This window comes from Salmo trutta, chromosome 19 (assembly GCF_901001165.1).
Source record: "Salmo trutta chromosome 19, fSalTru1.1, whole genome shotgun sequence".
Taxonomy (NCBI): Eukaryota; Metazoa; Chordata; class Actinopteri; order Salmoniformes; family Salmonidae; genus Salmo; species Salmo trutta.
In genome coordinates this window covers 30,431,998-30,450,468 of record NC_042975.1, presented here as the reverse complement: position 1 = coordinate 30,450,468, position 18,471 = coordinate 30,431,998, and the positions used below count along the sequence as shown (strand labels likewise).

The window sequence follows — 18,471 nt, the reverse complement described above, 5'->3', positions numbered from 1 at the left end:
GGTGTGACCTCTCTCTCTCGGAGGAGCAGACTGGGCGAGGGAAACAGGGGAACAGGGGAGGGGGACAGGATAGATGGTACAGGGGGAGCAGGAGCACCGAGCAGTTTAATCTCAGAGGTATTTTCTTATACTGTACCTTTCTCTCTTGCTCTCTCTCTCTCTCTCTCTCTCTCATATCCTCCTGCTTTCTCCCCTCACTCCCCCTCACTCTCCCTCCTTCTCTCCTCCCTCTCTCTCTCACCATGTTTGATCTGTGGTAGACGTTTCAGGCAGTAATCCTGATTCTGACAGGTATGAACCAACCAGGAATGGTACAGTACTGTATGTGGTGCTGTCAGAGCGTGTTGTGTACATAAATAGAGAGTTTGTGTTCAGTGTGTGTTCAGTGTTTGCAGTGCAGTCCTCCTCACAGGCTACTGGCAGCTGATTACACCTGATCACAGGCATCAGGAAAGCCTCAACCCCATCAGCAGATCTATCAGTATGAACAGCATGAGCACCAGCACACTGTGTGTGTGTGTGTGTGTGTGTGTGTGTGTGTGTGTGTGTGTGTGTGTGTGTGTGTGTGTGTGTGTGTGTGTGTGTGTGTGTGCGCGCGTGTGTGTGTGTGTGCGTACGCATACATGTGTGTGTGTGGCTGCAGCTTGTAACAGTATGGTAGCTTATGATTCCCAGCGTGTGTGTGTGTGTTTCTGTGTGTGCGTGTTTCTGTGTGCGTGTGTGTGGCTGAAGCTTGTAACAGTGTGGTATCTGATGACACTGTGGTGTCTGATTACTCCCAGCATGTTAGTGTGTGTGAGAGAGCGAGAGATAGAGTGGATAGGGGAGTATGCCACATTAAGACGTACAAACACAGTCCACAATCTGTCCGCTGTATGGTCATGAAGAACATGGTAGACCATGATAAGCCATTGCAGATCTGGTTGGGTTCCATATAAACTGCTCCTCCATCCCTCAGCTATAATGTCTTAGTTTACACACACACAACACTAACACTCCCCTTCACAACACAAACCAACCCTTCAACAGAACACACATATTGTACATTATATCCATGTTGGTTCAAGTGGCACGGGAGAAGAGGGTTCCCCAGTAAAGGCATCAATCGTCTGAAGACAGATTCCATTTCCAAGTTGATGAAAGAGACCATAGTAGAAGATTGATTAAACTATGGCATCATCCCACTGCGAGGAGGCGTGTGTTGTTGGATGACTTACAGTAACTAGGATGAAAGTAGCGTTGTGCTGTGGAACTGAGGTGTCGTCCCCAGTTTAGTGGGTTTACATAAGGGCTGCTGTACTGGAGGGAGGCCAGCAACCTCAAGATCATTCATATCCTCTGCTGTAGATAGATGGATAGATACCACTGTGGCTTTAAACAAAGAAGCTGCACTTGTGTGAGAGCATGTGTTTATTGTTCATAACGGTACATGTGTGTACACTGGTGTGCTTGCATGTTTGTGAAGGCAGAGGCCCCATGTGAAGGCAGAGGCCCCATACGGAGTGTGGCATGCACCTGTGTTTGTGTACAGTCTTTATATTTTCAAAGACAGAGCTGTATCTCTGAGTCTGTGTCTCAGAGCACAGCGGAGCAGTGCATCAAAACAATATCTCCGCAGGGACTCACACACGAGCTTACCCTCTCTCTCGCTCTCTCACACACACACACACATTCATACACACACAAAAACACCCCATTAGAAAACCTTGGACACAAACACACATAAGTCCAGCCATTCTGTTAAAAATAACAGGCGCACACACACACACACACACAGACACAGACACAGACACACACACACACACACACACACACACACACACACACACACACACACACACACACACACACACACACACACACACACACACACACACACACACACACACACATACTGCAGCTTTTATCTAGAACCCCCATGACCTGCCAGACCTCTTTCAGTGCAGTAATTAATATTGTCTCCAGACAACATGTCTGTCGAGTTGCTGTGAGAACAACCAGGATCCCATAATACACCTCTTTGACACTCTGCTACACACTAAACTGACAACAGGTGGGGTGTTGGAGTTAGCAGGGCCAAAGCTCCTTTAAGTATGTGACATAAACTGACTACACAGAGACTCTGTGTAGTACAGTCAGTCAGTCAGACAGTCAGTCCAGTCAATCAGTCAGTCACAGTCCAGTCAGTCCGACTGCCTTCCCCTGGGCTGTCTTCCTGGAGCACTGTTTTTAATTCGCTTAGCAGAGAGAACACATCCATTAGCTCATGTTAATGAGATGCTCAGGAGGCCTACCAATTGACACTGATGGAGACAGCCTGGACAATCCATCACTCTGTGTGTGTGTGTGTGTGTGTGTGTGTGTAGACAGATTTAACCCCAAGAGGAGAAGGAAAGTAGAGTATGTACAGTACAAAGCAACACCTAAACATACATCACCAACTGTAGACACTGCTCTTCCATGGCTGGGTGACCGATGTGAAGAGCTAGACAGAGACCGTATCATAGTTTGACATGTCCAATCACACAGTCCCACTGATGAGTCATGCCTACTGTGCGTTCTTATATACCACTAACAGCCCAGTTCAGGGAATTGCTGGGAACCAGACTGCAGCTTAAACTGACACACACACACACAAACGGAATCAGATATTACTATGATACAGATGGAAGACAATCACGATGACTGACAGGCCTCATGGGGCGGGACTACATTGTAGGAGGCAGGGTTTGTCTATGTCATGTTTGAGAGCAGCCGTTGAGTGGGTGGACACTGACTCCAGCCAATCAGCATTGAGGCCTGACTGTAGCTTGGGAAAATGAAAACGCAGAGAGGCCCTCAGAGTTGGAACACTCATGTAATATGTATGGGTAACAGGCTGCATGTGCGTGCGTCCGTCCGTGCATGTGTGTAAGAGGGCTTTTATGGACGCATGACAGGATGAGGAGAAGGAAGAAAAGGAGGAGAGTGAGAGGAGATAAGAAACAAGAACATGCATTCATTCTTGCACCTTACACCTCTTTGCTTTAAACCTCTCTGCTTTTAATCAAGTAAAAGAATTCAAGCCATCCACCACATTAACAATGAAAGAAGTAGAGAGAAACAAAATTAAGCACAGCATCCTTAGAAATATCTGCTGATTCCAAGAGGAATCTCTCTCTCTCTCTCTCTCTCTCTCTCTCTCTCTCTCTCTCTCCCTCCCCTCTCCCCTCTTTCTCTCTCTCTCCCTCTCTCTCTCTCTCTCTCTCCCTCCCCTCTCCCCTCTTTCTCTCTCTCTCCCTCCCATCTCCCCTCTTTCTTCCTCTCTCCCCCTCCCATCTCCCCTCTTTCTCTCTCTCTCCCTCCCATCTCCCCTCTTTCTCTCTCTCTCTCTCCCCCTCCCATCTCCCCTTTTTCTCTCTCTCCCCCTTCCATCTCCCCTCTTTCTCTCTCTCTCCCTCCCATCTCCCTTCTTTCTTCCTCTCTCCCCCTCCCATCTCCCCTCTTTCTCTCTCTCTCCCTCCCATCTCCCTTCTTTCTTCCTCTCTCCCCCTCCCATCTCCCCTCTTTCTCTCTCTCTCACTCCCATCTCCCTTCTTTCTTCCTCTCTCCCCCTCCCATCTCCCCTTTTGACATGACTCAGCAATGTGTTGCTTCCCCAACGTTGATAGTGTGTGTTTCATTTGGAGCACATAGAGCTGTATATAGAAACAGAGTGACTAGAATGACTAAACATGGTCAGTGAAACAGTCAACAGAACTGCATTATTCAGTACAATAAAGAGAAAATGATGGTACTGTATATCTAAAAAATATACAGTACCAGTCAAAAGTCTGGACACCTACTCATTCCAGGGTTTCTTTATTTGTACTATTTTCTACATTGTAGAATAATAGTGTAGACATCAAACCTATGAAATAACACATGAAATCATGCAGCAACCAAAAAAAGTGTTAAACAAATCAAAATATATTTTATATTTGAGATTCTTCAAAGTAGCTCCCATTTGCCTTTATCTCTTCACAATGCCAATGTAAAGTGTTCTCGAGTCGATTAAACACAGATGAATCAGGAGGCATGAAAGTGCATTCTTAATGATAGTGCAGCTTTAATTGGCTGGAAGACAAATTAGTAGTGTTGTTAATGTATCTATGTATGTGGAACGTACCATTGTCCATCAATACCCCACATCAAACACCAGGGAGATCAAACACATACTGTACACACACACATGCACACACCCACACAAATACACCCTCATAACTCAGGAGGACACACATCCATGATTGATGTCTACTGTCACAGTGGGCTGTGAGTCACAGGTGAAAGGTCATTGTAAAAGCATCACACACTGCAGCTAAACTGGGTCACGTTCTGTCAACCTGCAGAGTGCAGATTGAAACAGATGGAACCACAGATGTATCACTACAGTATCTGACTGGGGCTGCAGTTCAGTCAATTCAGATAGCAGTGTTTCCACATTGCACTTTCAGAAGTGTGTTTGATTTGAAAAGCAGTGTGCCCAGCATTGGAGGGAGTTGAGTTGATTTAGAAATTGCCAGTTATTTTAACCTATAACTTGGGTCAGTTATTATAACCTATAATTTGGGTCAGTTATTATAACCTATAATTTGGGTCAGTTATTATAACCTATAATTTGGGTCAGTTATTATAACCTATAACTTGGGTCAGTTATTATAACCTATAACTTGGGTCAGTTATTATAACCTATAACTTGGGTCAGTTATTATAACCTATAATTTGGGTCAGTTATTATAACCTATAATTTGGGTCTGTTGTTATAACCTATAACTTGGGTCAGTTATTATAACCTATAACTTGGGTCAGTTATTATAACCTATAACTTGGGTCAGTTATTATAACCTATAATTTGGGTCAGTTATTATAACCTATAACTTGGGTCAGTTATTATAACCTATAATTTGGGTCTGTTGTTATAACCTATAACTTGGGTCAGTTATTATAACCTATAACTTGGCTCCCTGAGGTTTTCCTGGTCAGGTCACGTGGTCTAGAAAACTCCAAGCCCCAATACTAGCTACAGCAACAAAATAAATTGCTTTGCTTATGGGAATGAACTTTGGACCGTGAGCTAACTGGTTTGATATGCACTCTAAAATTATTACTATAAATCAATATAATGTAAAAAGTTAGACTGCTTAACTAAGCATCTTGCTTGCAAACTTCTTGGTTTCAGAGTTTCAGAGTAAAGAAAGTTGTTAGTCTCTAAAATTGCAGTTATGTTGTTAAGGCTTCTGGCAAGCAGATTAATGATGAAAGGGAGGTCAATATCTGTCACCGCCTGAACAGGAGCCAAAGAACAGAAGCTTCTCTCCCTCTCTCCTCTAGTGAGGATGTAGTGAATGCTGTGTTCTCCTTATGATGAGAGGATGTGGGAAAGAGAGGGAGAAAGACAGGGAGAAAGAGAGAGAGTTAAAAAAGAAGGAGAACAGCATTCAGATCTCTGTCACCACCCCTAGGCTTCCACCTAATAAACAGTAGCACTCCAAAGACATGCTGAAAACAGTATGGTATGCTCCAAAGACATGCTGAAAACAGTATGGTATGCTCCAAAGACATGCTGAAAACAGTATGGTATGCTCCAAAGACATGCTGAAAACAGTATGGTATGCTCCAAAGACATGCTGAAAACAGTATGGTATGCTCCAAAGACATGCTGAAAACAGTATGGTATGCTCCAAAGACATGCTGAAAACAGTATGGTATGCTCCAAAGACATGCTGAAAACAGTATGGTATGCTCCAAAGACATGCTGAAAACAGTATGGTATGCTCCAAAGACATGCTGAAAACAGTATGGTATGCTCCAAAGACATGCTGAAAACAGTATGGTATGCTCCAAAGACATGCTGAAAACAGTATGGTATGCTCCAAAGAGATGCAGAAAATTCGGTCAAATTGACAGATTCTCAACAGAAAGGTCCTCAACAGATATTATGGGTGCTATAGTTATTTCTGCTCTCAATTCCAAGTCCTCCTTATGGTGGTGAACAGCGCATTTCATCCCTTCTGTAAAACATTCTAACTGAAGTGCCACTGTGATGATGATTGACAGCTGGCACATGTACATTATACACATTAGCACTGATGAAGACGTCGGTAATGACAGCATCATCAAGCACAGGTGCAGCTCAGCTTTAAACCACAGGGGCCTCGCATGCATGGGTGCACACACTCCCACACACACACACGCTCAAACACTCACACACACACTCCATAGCTGTGTTGCTGTAATGCAGATTTTTTTTAAGTGGTAGTGATAGTTTCATTTTCATGTTGGGAGGAGAGAGAACATCTGCATAGCAGCTCTGCCCAGGGGAGGGTTGACACAGCGGGCTGCTGCCTCTTCAGCACTATCACACTGGAAGACAAGAACACAGTGTGTGAGAGTGCGTGCGAGCCTCCGCTAATTCCCTCAGTGAAAAGAGCGAGAGAGAGAGAGTTGTTAAAGACAGTACGGTAACTCACTGAGGGATTTCATCTGATCCGTTTGGATAACAAGCACTGCTATACTGTATCACTGGGGCCAGGGTGGGACTCGGAGTCTTCAAAGAGGAGAAACGCCTCAACATATTTATCTAATAGCTGTAGTTGGGTGGAAGTTAGCTTGATGGCAATTTGTAATACAGTTGAGAATGATGCTCCAACTGGTTAATCAAAACGCTCTTGGATTCTGTTATGACAATTTTTGGTTGGGTGCTTGTCTGAGTCAAGAACAAACAAGAGAAATGAACTGAAAGCTTGAAGATTTTCATTCAATTATATGATATTGTGCTGTTGTTTGGTATAAGCTTTGTGGTAAATATGCTAACCGAGGCAAATGTAATTACATCATGCCTGTATCCCCTAAAGCAGTTGGGATTAAGACGGAGCATGTGCAGTGACTGCCTGAGGCGCCAACAGAGTGGGACGTGTCTTCAGTGTTGAACAGAAGAACCACACCATGAGAACCACACAATGAGAACCACACAATGAGAACCACACCATGAGAACCACACAGAGTCACTGTTCTGTCACAATACTCTGTCTTATAGACCTCTCTTTATGAGACATGAGATTGTCTTTCCCATGGAACTGAATTCAAATGACTGATTTGAATAACGAGGAGGTTTGAAGCTGGAGCACGACAGGCAAAGATCAGTCGCCTCTATTGCAGTTGTGAAAAGACATTCCTGAGAATGAGTGAGTGCATGTTTAAGGGCGGGTGGCATCCTCCGTTTTCCCAGCTCTCCACTGCCTTACTGTGAAGAATATCATACGGTTCAGGCACACACATGCACACACGTCACAGAGCCATCCTCCAGTGGACCTAGCCCACAAAAAAAAACAGTCCAATAAAATATGGATGGAGGGAGAAGAAAAATCTCACTACCCTCGCAAATAAAATATGCCCCCCCCCGTTACGTTAAAACATTCATGGAGAATGCTCACCACGTGCTACACTATATATACCAGGACCCTGAACCCCAGCAGCACCAAATGGAAGCGTTGTGCAACTTGTGCTGCTTTGAGCCAGTGAAGGTTGAGCAAGTTCACAGTCTAATCCTGGACTTCACCCATGGGAATTCATAGCTGGGAAAGGAAAGAGCAGGGACATTTTCCCTCTAAAATGCATTTTCTGGATCTGCTGTGTGTGTGTGTGTGTGTGTGTGTGTGTGTGAGTGAGTGAGTGAGTGAGTGAGTGAGTGAGTGAGTGAGTGAGTGAGTGAGTGAGTGAGTGAGTGAGTGAGTGAGTGAGTGAGTGAGGGTGTGTGTGTGAGGATGGGAGCTCACACTCTGGAGGACTTTAGGCTTTAGCTGTGAGGGGAGCTAAATCCTCACACATGCACACACATGGATGCAGACGCACTGACACACTCAGTTACCACTGTCTTGAAAGCTATTGTTCAATTGTCTTACAGGAATGTTATCAATAGAAAATTACAATAAGGTGCATAGCATTCGACTTGGGGCTAGGAGACCCCCAGCTTCACTAAAACCATTGACAACTGGGTGTTGTTTTCAAGGGATTGTTAAATAAATGATAACTATCTGGTTGTAACATCATCATCTCTTGAAGAACATAGTCAGAACTACTAATTTCAGATTATTCCACATTTAGCTCTGTAAATCAGAGTTATACAGCAAGTAACTGAATGCTTATCATGATCAGTAAACATCAGTTGATCATGTCATTTCAGATAGCCTCACGATATCTCTCAATATTAGCTACCATTAATTAGATATTTGAGTGATATAAAAGTGAACTATACCTGACCAGTATGAGTGGTTAATGTTAATTTCCCATCCTTTGTGGGCTCTGCCTGTCAAGCAGCAGAAGGGCACATTTGCCAATGTACTGTTAGCTGATAATGTTTACTTTCGCAAGCTACCGGTAGAAATGTTGTACAGTTGGCTAAACATACAGTGGTGGTAAGTAGACCTAATGTACTTTTCTACAACCAAACCATAAAGTGTACATTTCCCAGCTGTCAGGTTTACATCTAAATATTGTGAAACGAATGGGATTAAACATGAAACTATTTGTGAAAAGATGTAATGTGACCTTCTAAATGAGAGTATGAGTTTACATATAAAGTTAACCAAATCAATGGCCACGCACACGTGAGCATAGACATTACGTCGGTGTCATGGAGCCACCCTTTTCTATTCCAGAGTATAAAACTCACCGTGACGAAATATACATTTCATGCCGAAGAGTACATTAGGTCTACTTACCACTACTGTATGTTTAGCCAACTGTACAACATTTATTCCGGTAAGCCGGAAGTCCCGAATGGTTAAGAAGTCAGAGAACGGCGGGACGTCGTCCCCACGTTGGAATGGCTACAATTCTATAGGCCACGGAGACCATACAGCTGTAGGTTCGACTACACGGCTGGAAATGGTTAAACTCTGAGACTATCGATCACTACAGAATAAGAGTAAATCTTAGATGTACAATTACTAGTCTGCAGCTAGAAATTACGTTAGTCTAGAACGACAATACAGACAACCGGCGAAGCACCTATTCTATGAGAACATTTCCAAATAGTACTCTGCAGTATCCATTCTAACCACCTAACCAGAGACTCTGATGAACTCTACAGGACGATCGAGGATTCCAACAGAGAAGACAACAACGACATAAATATAGAAATGAATGGCCATTCATGTGCAAAGGATTAGCATTTCAATTAATATAATTATAGACTGTGTGTAGTGAATCCATTTTGTCTTTCCCGCTCTTTCTCAGTCCCCACCTCTTTCCTTTGTCTACTAAGCCGTCATATCGGCTTAGCCCACTAGGGACTTTTCTATCATTGTCAGTTACCAATATCTACTGTTTGTTTGTTATGTATTTCTGTGATTATTTAGTTACTTAGTAAATAAATAATTAAGCCAATTTGTATATTGCTGCTTCATTATGGAAACTAGGGTTTGTGCATATATCCAAGGATTTGCGACATTCAGTAATGAGCACTAATGATGTAACAAATAATAATTCATTAATAAGCGACTGTTTTGATAAGATATGAACATATCTGAAGAGTCGATTCGAGAAATAGAGACTCTATAAAAAAATGTCCATGGTGCCCTGACTTCCTAGTTAATTAAAGTTTACATGATTAGTTTAATCACGTAATAATAATTACACAAAGAGAATTGATTTGATAAAATAACAGTCTTCACATTTAATGATAGTCCAGAAACGACACCACCATCACACTCGGTAAACAAAACAGAAAATATACCTTTATAAAATAGTGATAATATGCATAGCATAATGAAGCCATTGTTGCCACTCTAGTGTTATCAGTCCTTTTGATATCACACACACACACACACACACACACACACACACACACACACACACACACACACACACACACACACACACAGTAGGGCCTGGGGAAACAAACATACACACACTCTTCTGATCTCAATTGTTCGGGGGCTTTGTGCGCTCTCCAAAAAAACCTGTTTATCAAGACGAGACCCAACCTGGAAACTGAACAAAGAAACCAAAGCTTTTGCATTGTTACAATGTATTGTATAGTGATACGCCGACTAGACACTAACAGTGAGAGCTATACAATATATATTACACAGACAGATGCTGCCTGGCCTAGACTGGCTGCGTACAGATGTGGGATCTTAAATTGATCGCCCTGTTACAGGAAAACGTTCCTGCAATGGAGACATTTTTTTAACTTGTAGTGTATTTGAGGTTTAAAAAGGCTTCTGAAGTTTGTAATTTCCACTTTGAAATGTCATACTTGATTTTCCCTTACCAAAAATGTATCAAACCCTACAAAAATGTCCATTAATTATAATCCACATAATAATTCACATTTCCTGTTGCTGCAAGATTATGTTGCTGCTGTAGCAAAGTGACTCAAGTTAAGATCCCACATCAGCACTGCCTGGGCTCTTTGTCAAGCGCTGTCAGAGATCTGAGTCTTATTAATCCAAATCAGCATCGATCACTCCACCGTCTGTAGTAGACCTGGGTCTACAGCCAGACGGAGAGTCCGTACGCAAGCCGCTCTTTAAACCCTTAACCACATTTCTCCTGAGAGTGTGTGGTACAGGGTTTTTATGAGGTATAGCATGGCGGCTCATCAAGACTGTCCGCTTTGCTGCCCTCATGTCATTTCCACAACATCCTCATGTGTGTGCTCAGCTACACACTCATGGTGGGCTGTGCTATACACAGAGTGGTGAGAGGAAGAGAGAGATAGAGAGAGAAGGAACCTGAAAGGTCTGAACCTGAAGTTTGTTATGGAAAAGAGGTTCTCTTGTGACAAAGTTAGATGGAACACATTCTTTATTAATAACTGACACATTTGGTCCTCCCTCCCCTATGCAGGGGTGGGGGAAGAACAGTGGGCGCTGTCACACAAAGTGCTGCGCTCTCTCCCGTCCCCTCCCCCTCATCCCGTCATGGCCGTTGTCTCTTCTGGCTGCCCCTAGGCCGCCAGGGCGACGAAATGAAAACCTCTCTCGCCGGTGGAGCCTCTGCTATCTCTGGTGCTGCCGGAGGGGCGGGGCCCACTCTTGGTGCACCGGTGCTGCTGCTCGACGGACTCTCCGTCTGGCTGTAGACCCAGGTCTACTACAGACGGTGGAGTGAGGAGGCTCTTTTGAACCCGCTCTAGACCCTCCTGTCAATGGCAGGTGTCTAGCGAGCTGCTTCTTCTCCTCCTCTAGCTTCCCAAAACGTGCCGCCCGTTTCGTTCTAGAGTATGGGCCTCCCACCATCATACCCACCACCGGATTGGGGGGAATGGGGGACAGTGTAATCTCTAGATGGCTCGCGGCCCGCTCATTGAGCCCTGTAAAGTCAAAGCGCAAAGAGGCCATTGCGTAGGAGGGGGCTGCTAAGAACTCTCTTCCTCGCCCAAAGATGTGAAATTCCCCTCGCTCTCCCTAGGGAGGGGGGGCATTTCAGCCTCGGTCAGTAGACTGGGTTTTTACCCGGAGAAAAACCCAGACACTTCCCAACATCCTCGTCATCTCCGGAGGCGCCGTGGTCATATGATGCCTCAGAACCTGAGGCTAGCACAGACATGGCGTCTTCCAGAGGGAGATCTACACTGAAAAAAGCCCACCGCTGTTTCCTCTCCTTTAAAGAAAGGAGGGTGCAGCTAGGGGGATCTGTGAGGCCGCCCCTAGCCTGCTGCGAATCCCAACACACGAAACATAAGTCGTGTGGGTCCGTAGACGCCATAGTGGAGCAGCAACACTGAGCTCTTAAAAGAGCTTTTGGGGGTAGAAAAGACGTGCTCATGAAGGACCAGGATATTGACAGCATGTCTTCTCTCTTCTCTTCTATGCTTCTTCAGTCCAGTCCTGTTGCTGAAGATAATGGGAGGCTGATTGTGGGGAAGCATCCCCTTATATAGGTGCACTTGTTCTCCTATTGGCTGCAGGTGTGTGCTTAATTGTCTCTCAGGCTGTTCGCTGCCTAGGCAGCGCGGTAAACCACTAGGAGCAGAGCTCCCCTATGGGCCGGAGCTCCACAATATAGAACCAACACCAACTGGCATTCAGTCAGTTCAAAGTATGACAAAGTAATACCACATCAACACAAAAACTGCTTACACCAGGATATGAACACTGAAGATTTTGCTGTGTAGTCAGAGAATTAGGGGGGAACTGACTGAGTGCTAAAACTGTGGGAGTTGTGAGACTTGTTTATTTCTAAACTACAAGGTGCGGCAAAAAAGACCAAAGGTTTTCAAAAGGGCTGTCGACAGGAAATCCAGGAATGTTTCCAAAGAAAGTGTCTGAAAAGCCCAGTCTGCAAAAGTGTGTTGTTGTTTGAGGGGATTTTTTTCTCAGACGGGACATATTCCAGGATAGTACAGTTTCCAATCCAGGAAATAAAAGCAGTACTTTATTAGCCAGTCCTTTCTCCACTCTCCTCCTCTCTGTTATAGTTTACTGTATGTTGTGGGTTGTTAGTTAGAGTAGTGTGTCCTTCATATATCCTAACTTCACACACTGTGATAAACACATTAACTACAGACCAACACACGTGAACGGACAAACGTGCACACACTCTCTACACAGTGAGTGGAGGGCCGATGCACCAGGGTGGAGGGCAGCGACTAGGGCTGCTTAGTTTACTTGGCTGGTGTCGTGTGTACATCACATTAAACCCTGAGCATCTCATCACCAGTAACACTCATGCTTAGTTTATGGGGCTACTTCTTTGTTTGAATGAAAGCAGGGCCTTGATAAAACACACGTCCTCCTGAACCAATGACCTGTATTAAGGGTCTGTAATTGTCTTTTTCCTGCCTCCTCTAAATCTCCCCAGTGCCCTCCTCATACCGCTCTACGCCAGCATAACACTTCACTCCACCACCGCACCGCAGCCCGTAACCTAGCAACGGCCCGCTGAAGGCCTGAAGAGCAGCAGCTTCCTTTTGGTTTTGTGTGAGTGATGTGCCTTGGCAACAAAGTGAGCTCCTCTTCACTTCAGATGATAGGCAGCTTTATCTGTGTGTAGCTCGTAAGTATCTGTACACTGAGCTGTCTCTTACCTATAGAGAACACTGATGATGAACATGTAGCCTATCTAGATCACTAAAGAAGGTCCAAGCAGAGAAAAGATAATCACTGATGTGACCAAGGGACTTCATTCATAACATTTTACATTTACATTTTAGTAGACACTCTTATCTAGAGTGACTTACAGTAGTGAATGTATACATTTCATACATTTTTTCTCTGTTCTGGTCCCCCATGGGAATCAAACCCACAACTCTGGCGTTGCAAAGACCATGCTCTACCAACTGAGCCACACGGGACCATAACTATTACCTTCTTATGATTCACCTTGAACTTGTATGTCAGCCATTGATTAAATAAATCAATCCACCGTCTAGGTAATAGAAAGTGTGTGTGTTGTTTGTGAAGTGTTTGTTCTGTACTCACCCGCAGTCATCTGCATGTATCCAGCCAGTGTACAGATCCTCCTCTCACAGCCTCCGCTGGGCAAGAAGATGGTGATGATGGCCAACAGGGAGCTGACCGCCAGGACAGCACATCCTCCAGAACAGAGCACTGCACTCGTCTGAAACACACAGAACATTTTATCAGATGATTTTATCCAAAGAAATTGTCAACAGTGACTGTGACACATACAAGTGTAGTAGGTATACAGTTGAAGTCAGAAGTTTACATACACTTAGGTTGTTGGAGTCATTAAAACTCGTTTTTCAACCACTCCACAAATTTCTTGTTAACAAACTATAGTTTTGGCAAGTCGGTTAGGACATCTACTTTGTGCATGACACAAGTCATTTTTCCAACAATTGTTTACTGACAGATTATTTCACTTATAATTCACTGTATCACAATTGCAGTGGGTCAGAAGTTTACATACACTAAGTTAACTGTACCTTTAAACAGCTTGGAAAATTCCAGAAAATTATGTCATGGCTTTAGAAGCTTCTGATAGGCTCATTTACATAATTTGAGTCAATTGGAGGTTTACCTGTGGATGTATTTCAAGGCCTACCTTCAAACGCAATGCCTCTGTGCTTCACATCATGGGAAAATCAAAAGAAATCCGCCAAAATAATTGTATACCTCCTATACCTTTTACCTCCAGTAAAACGAGTCCTATATCAACATAACCTGAAAGGCCACTCAGCCAGGAAGAAGTCACTGCTCCAAAACCGCCATAAAGCTGGACTACGGTTTGCAACTGCACATGGGTACAAATATCGTACTTTTTGGAGAAATGTCCTCTGGTCTGCTGAAACAAAAATAGAACTGTTTGGCCATAATGACCATCGTTATGTTTGGAGGAAAAAGGGGGAGACTTGCAAGCCAAAGAACACCATCCCAACCCTGAAGCACGGGGGTGGCAGCATCATGTTGTGGGGGTGCTTTGCTGCAGGAGGGACTGGTGCACTTTACAAAATAGATGGTATCATGAGGCAGGAAAATGATGTGGATATATTGAAGCAACAGCTCAAGACATCAGTCAGGAAGTTAAAGCTTGGTCACAAATGGGTCATGGTATTGGAATGGCCATCACAAAGTCCTGACCTCAATCCCATAGAAAATTTGTGGGCAGAACTGAAAAAGCGTGTGTGAGCAAGGAGTCTCTTCATTCATTAGGCCTTAACTGTCTCACACTGACTGTCTCTGGCTTTGATAAAGCTGCTGCACGTCCTCCTTCATACATCTATTCCTACCCCCCCAGACATACATACACACATACATACACACACACGTTGTTGGAACGAGTTCCGTGAGTGATTAGCATTCAAGCCGCGGAGATCACAAAAAATGTATAACATGCATGAGGGAATCACACCACTAATACAGGTGTCATTAGCATCGTTCCTGATGTGTTTCCCCATTCTGACATAGAGTGAAAAAAAGACAGCAAGAATCTCCATGCCTGACAGAAGATGTAATTCAATTGTTCATGCGATTTGTCCAACTGAGCCCGTGTGGCTCAGTTGGTAGAGCATGGTGTTTGCAACGCCAGGGTTGTGAGTTCGATTCCCACGGGGGACCAGTACGGAAAAAAATGTATGAAATGTATGCATTCACTACTGTAAGTCGCTCTGGATAAGGGAGTCTGCTAAATCACTGAAATGTTAAATGTAATGCGAGTTTGGGGCGGAGAAAATGGGGACAGTCGCCTTCATTTTTTGATGAAGGTAAGAAAAAAAGGAGAGCTAGATGAAAAAGCAGCAACCCTGCTGTTCTGAGAGAAGTTACTCTTTACTCTCTTTAGAGCAGAGATGTAATAACAACAACAGAATCACTTGGTTAAGATTCAATGAGTTCTCTATATCTATCATACATAGAGTATCAGTCAATGCCTTCCCTCTCAAACAGTATCATTTAGAAAGCTCTTACATTGCACTCAAGGCACTCACAGTCACAATAGGGAGTGTCCTTTACAAGTGTGTCTGGTGATTGTGGAAAGAAATTCATATGCAACCTTTTTAGAATTGTGTCATTATCTTCCAAGAAAAATGATTGTGCAGCTGAATAGCTCCATCAAGATGAAGGAGTCAGTTAGGAAAAGAGAGGTGTAAGAGAGGAAAAGAAGGAGATATCTGCTGTTACACTGGGTTAAATCAACATGCCTTTTATTAATGGATCACAATACAAGCAATAATCAATAGTGAACAACAGTGATTTACGATTATGGTGACGATGACGATGATGGTAATGACGAAGGTGCTGGTGCTGCATTGCTGATATTATGAGAGGTGAGAGGAAGGTATGCAGACTAGGCTAACGGACATAGAAAAGCCATTCAATATTATGTTCTTTATTCTCTTTTCCTCTCTCACTAAAATGATATTCATGTATGTGTGGGAATGTCGAGTTCTTTCCCCCGTTGCTGGATCCTGCTTGGCTCACAGCCTCCTGGTGTAGAGCCTAGCTGCCTCCCTGCCGGGCTCTTTTACATTCACAGTGACACATGAAAAAGATATGCTGGGCCTTATAGAGCAGAGGAGAGGGGGGGGGGGCAAGGCTGGAGTGGGGAAGGCTGTCTATTCACCACAGTATTATAGTCACCAAAATACATACCCACTTAGCAGAAGCAGTCATTTACTGTATGGAGCTACAGGTTACAGTATATTTCTCCACTACCAGAAGAGTTGTTTGTGTGTTTCTGTGGCTATCTTGTTTCATTCAGCAAATTAACTGGGAAGCAGTAATAGATTTATTCACATGGCATTTTACACTTGCCATGTAAAGGAATTCCCGAGACTAATAAAGCCTATCACAGTTGTTGCCCCGTTGGCGTCTTTCAAACAAAACCTACATTTCAATCTATGCGGCCAACATCAATCAAGTCTTTACATTGTGTGTTTCTCGGCGAGCATGTGTCGGAAAGTGTTCGGCTGTTGATGATACAAACACGTTATAATGACCTCATTATCATCACATCGTTTACTTACAGACGAGACAGAAAGAAAGACATGAGAGGCCCTTATCCACTGCTGCATTGTGGCATGCTACGCGCTGCTTGGAGCACAGTTACTTAGTAGAAAATTGGGTTCTAATAGCACTGACATTTTCAGAGATGCTTTCTAAATAGATTGTAATTATATGTGAATAATTACGCAGAGCACTGAAACAGCACAACAAGATGGAGATGGAGAAAATCAATTTGAAGTCACACTGAAGAGTGAAATTGTAAAAACAAAAAGGTCCATTCTGATTTTGGTGGAGAACATGAGGAGAATGAATAGACAGTGGAGAACATGAGGAGAATGAATAGACAGTGGAGAACATGAGGAGAATGAATAGACAGTGGAGAACATGAGGAGAATGAATAGACAGTGGAGAACATGAGGAGAATGAATAGACAGTGGAGAACATGAGGAGAATGAATAGACAGTGGAGAACATGAGGAGAATGAATAGACAGTGGAGAACATGAGGAGAATGAATAGACAGTGGAGAACATGAGGAGAATGAATAGACAGTGGAGAACCATGAGGAGAATGAATAGACAGTGGAGAACATGAGGAGAATGAATAGACAGTGGAGAACATGAGGAGAATGAATAGACAGTGGAGAACATGAGGAGAATGAATAGACAGTGGAGAACATGAGGAGAATGAATAGACAGTGGAGAACATGGGGAGAATGAATAGACAGTGGAGAACATGGGGAGAATGAATAGACAGTGGAGAACATGAGGAGAATGAATAGACAGTGGAGAACATGAGGAGAATGAATAGACAGTGGAGAACATGAGGAGAATGAATAGACAGTGGAGAACATGAGGAGAATGAATAGACAGTGGAGAACATGAGGAGAATGAATAGACAGTGGAGAACATGAGGAGAAGGCCTAGGCTGTTATATGAGGACATTATTATCACTGTGGCTGTTCCGCATCTAAAGTAGATCTATAGGAAACACCGGCCCAGGGTGGTCAGCCCTGTGGTATAAGACTACAGAAATGTTAAACCACACACACTCACTCTCACACATCCTAAAACACTAACACAAAAGCACACGGCCCCACACATCCCGATGGTCAGGGCTGGGGCTCAGTCATAAAGACTGTTTTATTGGTTTCCTACTCCTAACAAATCCAATATCACATCCAAGGCCTGTACTGGAGAGTAATACCAGTTACAGCACTGCTGCAGACATGCCCTAAATAAACCAAGGGACTTGGGTAATAAAGTAACATTCAGGTGGAGGCTCCATGGGTAACCTTTTCAAATGAAGTCAAGGAAGTCAAGGATTACACACTAAAGGCTAATAACATTTCATTGTATAATTGGGAGTTATACAATTGGTGGTTTGGAAGGCGCTGAGCATAAGTGCTGTTGCAGCCATAAAAAAACCTGTCCTCCCTCCAATGAAAGAATCACAATAGTATTTCCATGGAGCTTGTGAAAGTACACATCCTAACCTCTTATTGCTGTTATAACAGCAGCATAAAGACCAGCCCATTAATGCTCTCTGCATACATACATACATACATACATACATACATACATACATACATACATACATACATACACACATACACACACACACACACACACACACACACACACACACACACACACACACACACACACACACACACACACACACACACACACACACACACACACACACACACACACACACACACACACACACACATACATACATACATACATACATACATACATACATACATACATACCCTTGACATAAACAACCCAGCCTCTTGACAATCTAAAGCATCACCTGTATAAAGGACTCTGGGTAAAGTGAGTGCATACCTGCTGCAGCCTAACTGATAAGCATGAAGACGTGATGAGTTTGTTATGGTAGTCAACTGACGTGTGGGTGCTGTTGTATGTAAACTGTTATTGTTTTGCATACTGTAAGGGATGACACAGACCCAAAGCACAGCAGCTATGCTGGGCGGTATTCTCTTTCTCCCTGTCGTCTCTCTCTCCCCTT

The 18,471-nt window shown here is 43.6% G+C and overlaps 1 protein-coding gene across 1 annotated transcript in view; it reads right to left on the bottom strand.

Annotated features, from left to right (window-relative positions):
• LOC115154325 (transmembrane protein 211-like) overlaps positions 1-18,471 on the bottom strand; it is a 149,390-nt gene that overhangs the window by 103,713 nt on the left and 27,206 nt on the right. Inside the window, exon 2 of the mRNA XM_029700436.1 lies at positions 13,449-13,587. Coding sequence (XP_029556296.1) covers positions 13,449-13,587 — 139 coding nt within the window. The remainder of the gene's footprint in view (positions 1-13,448; positions 13,588-18,471) is intronic.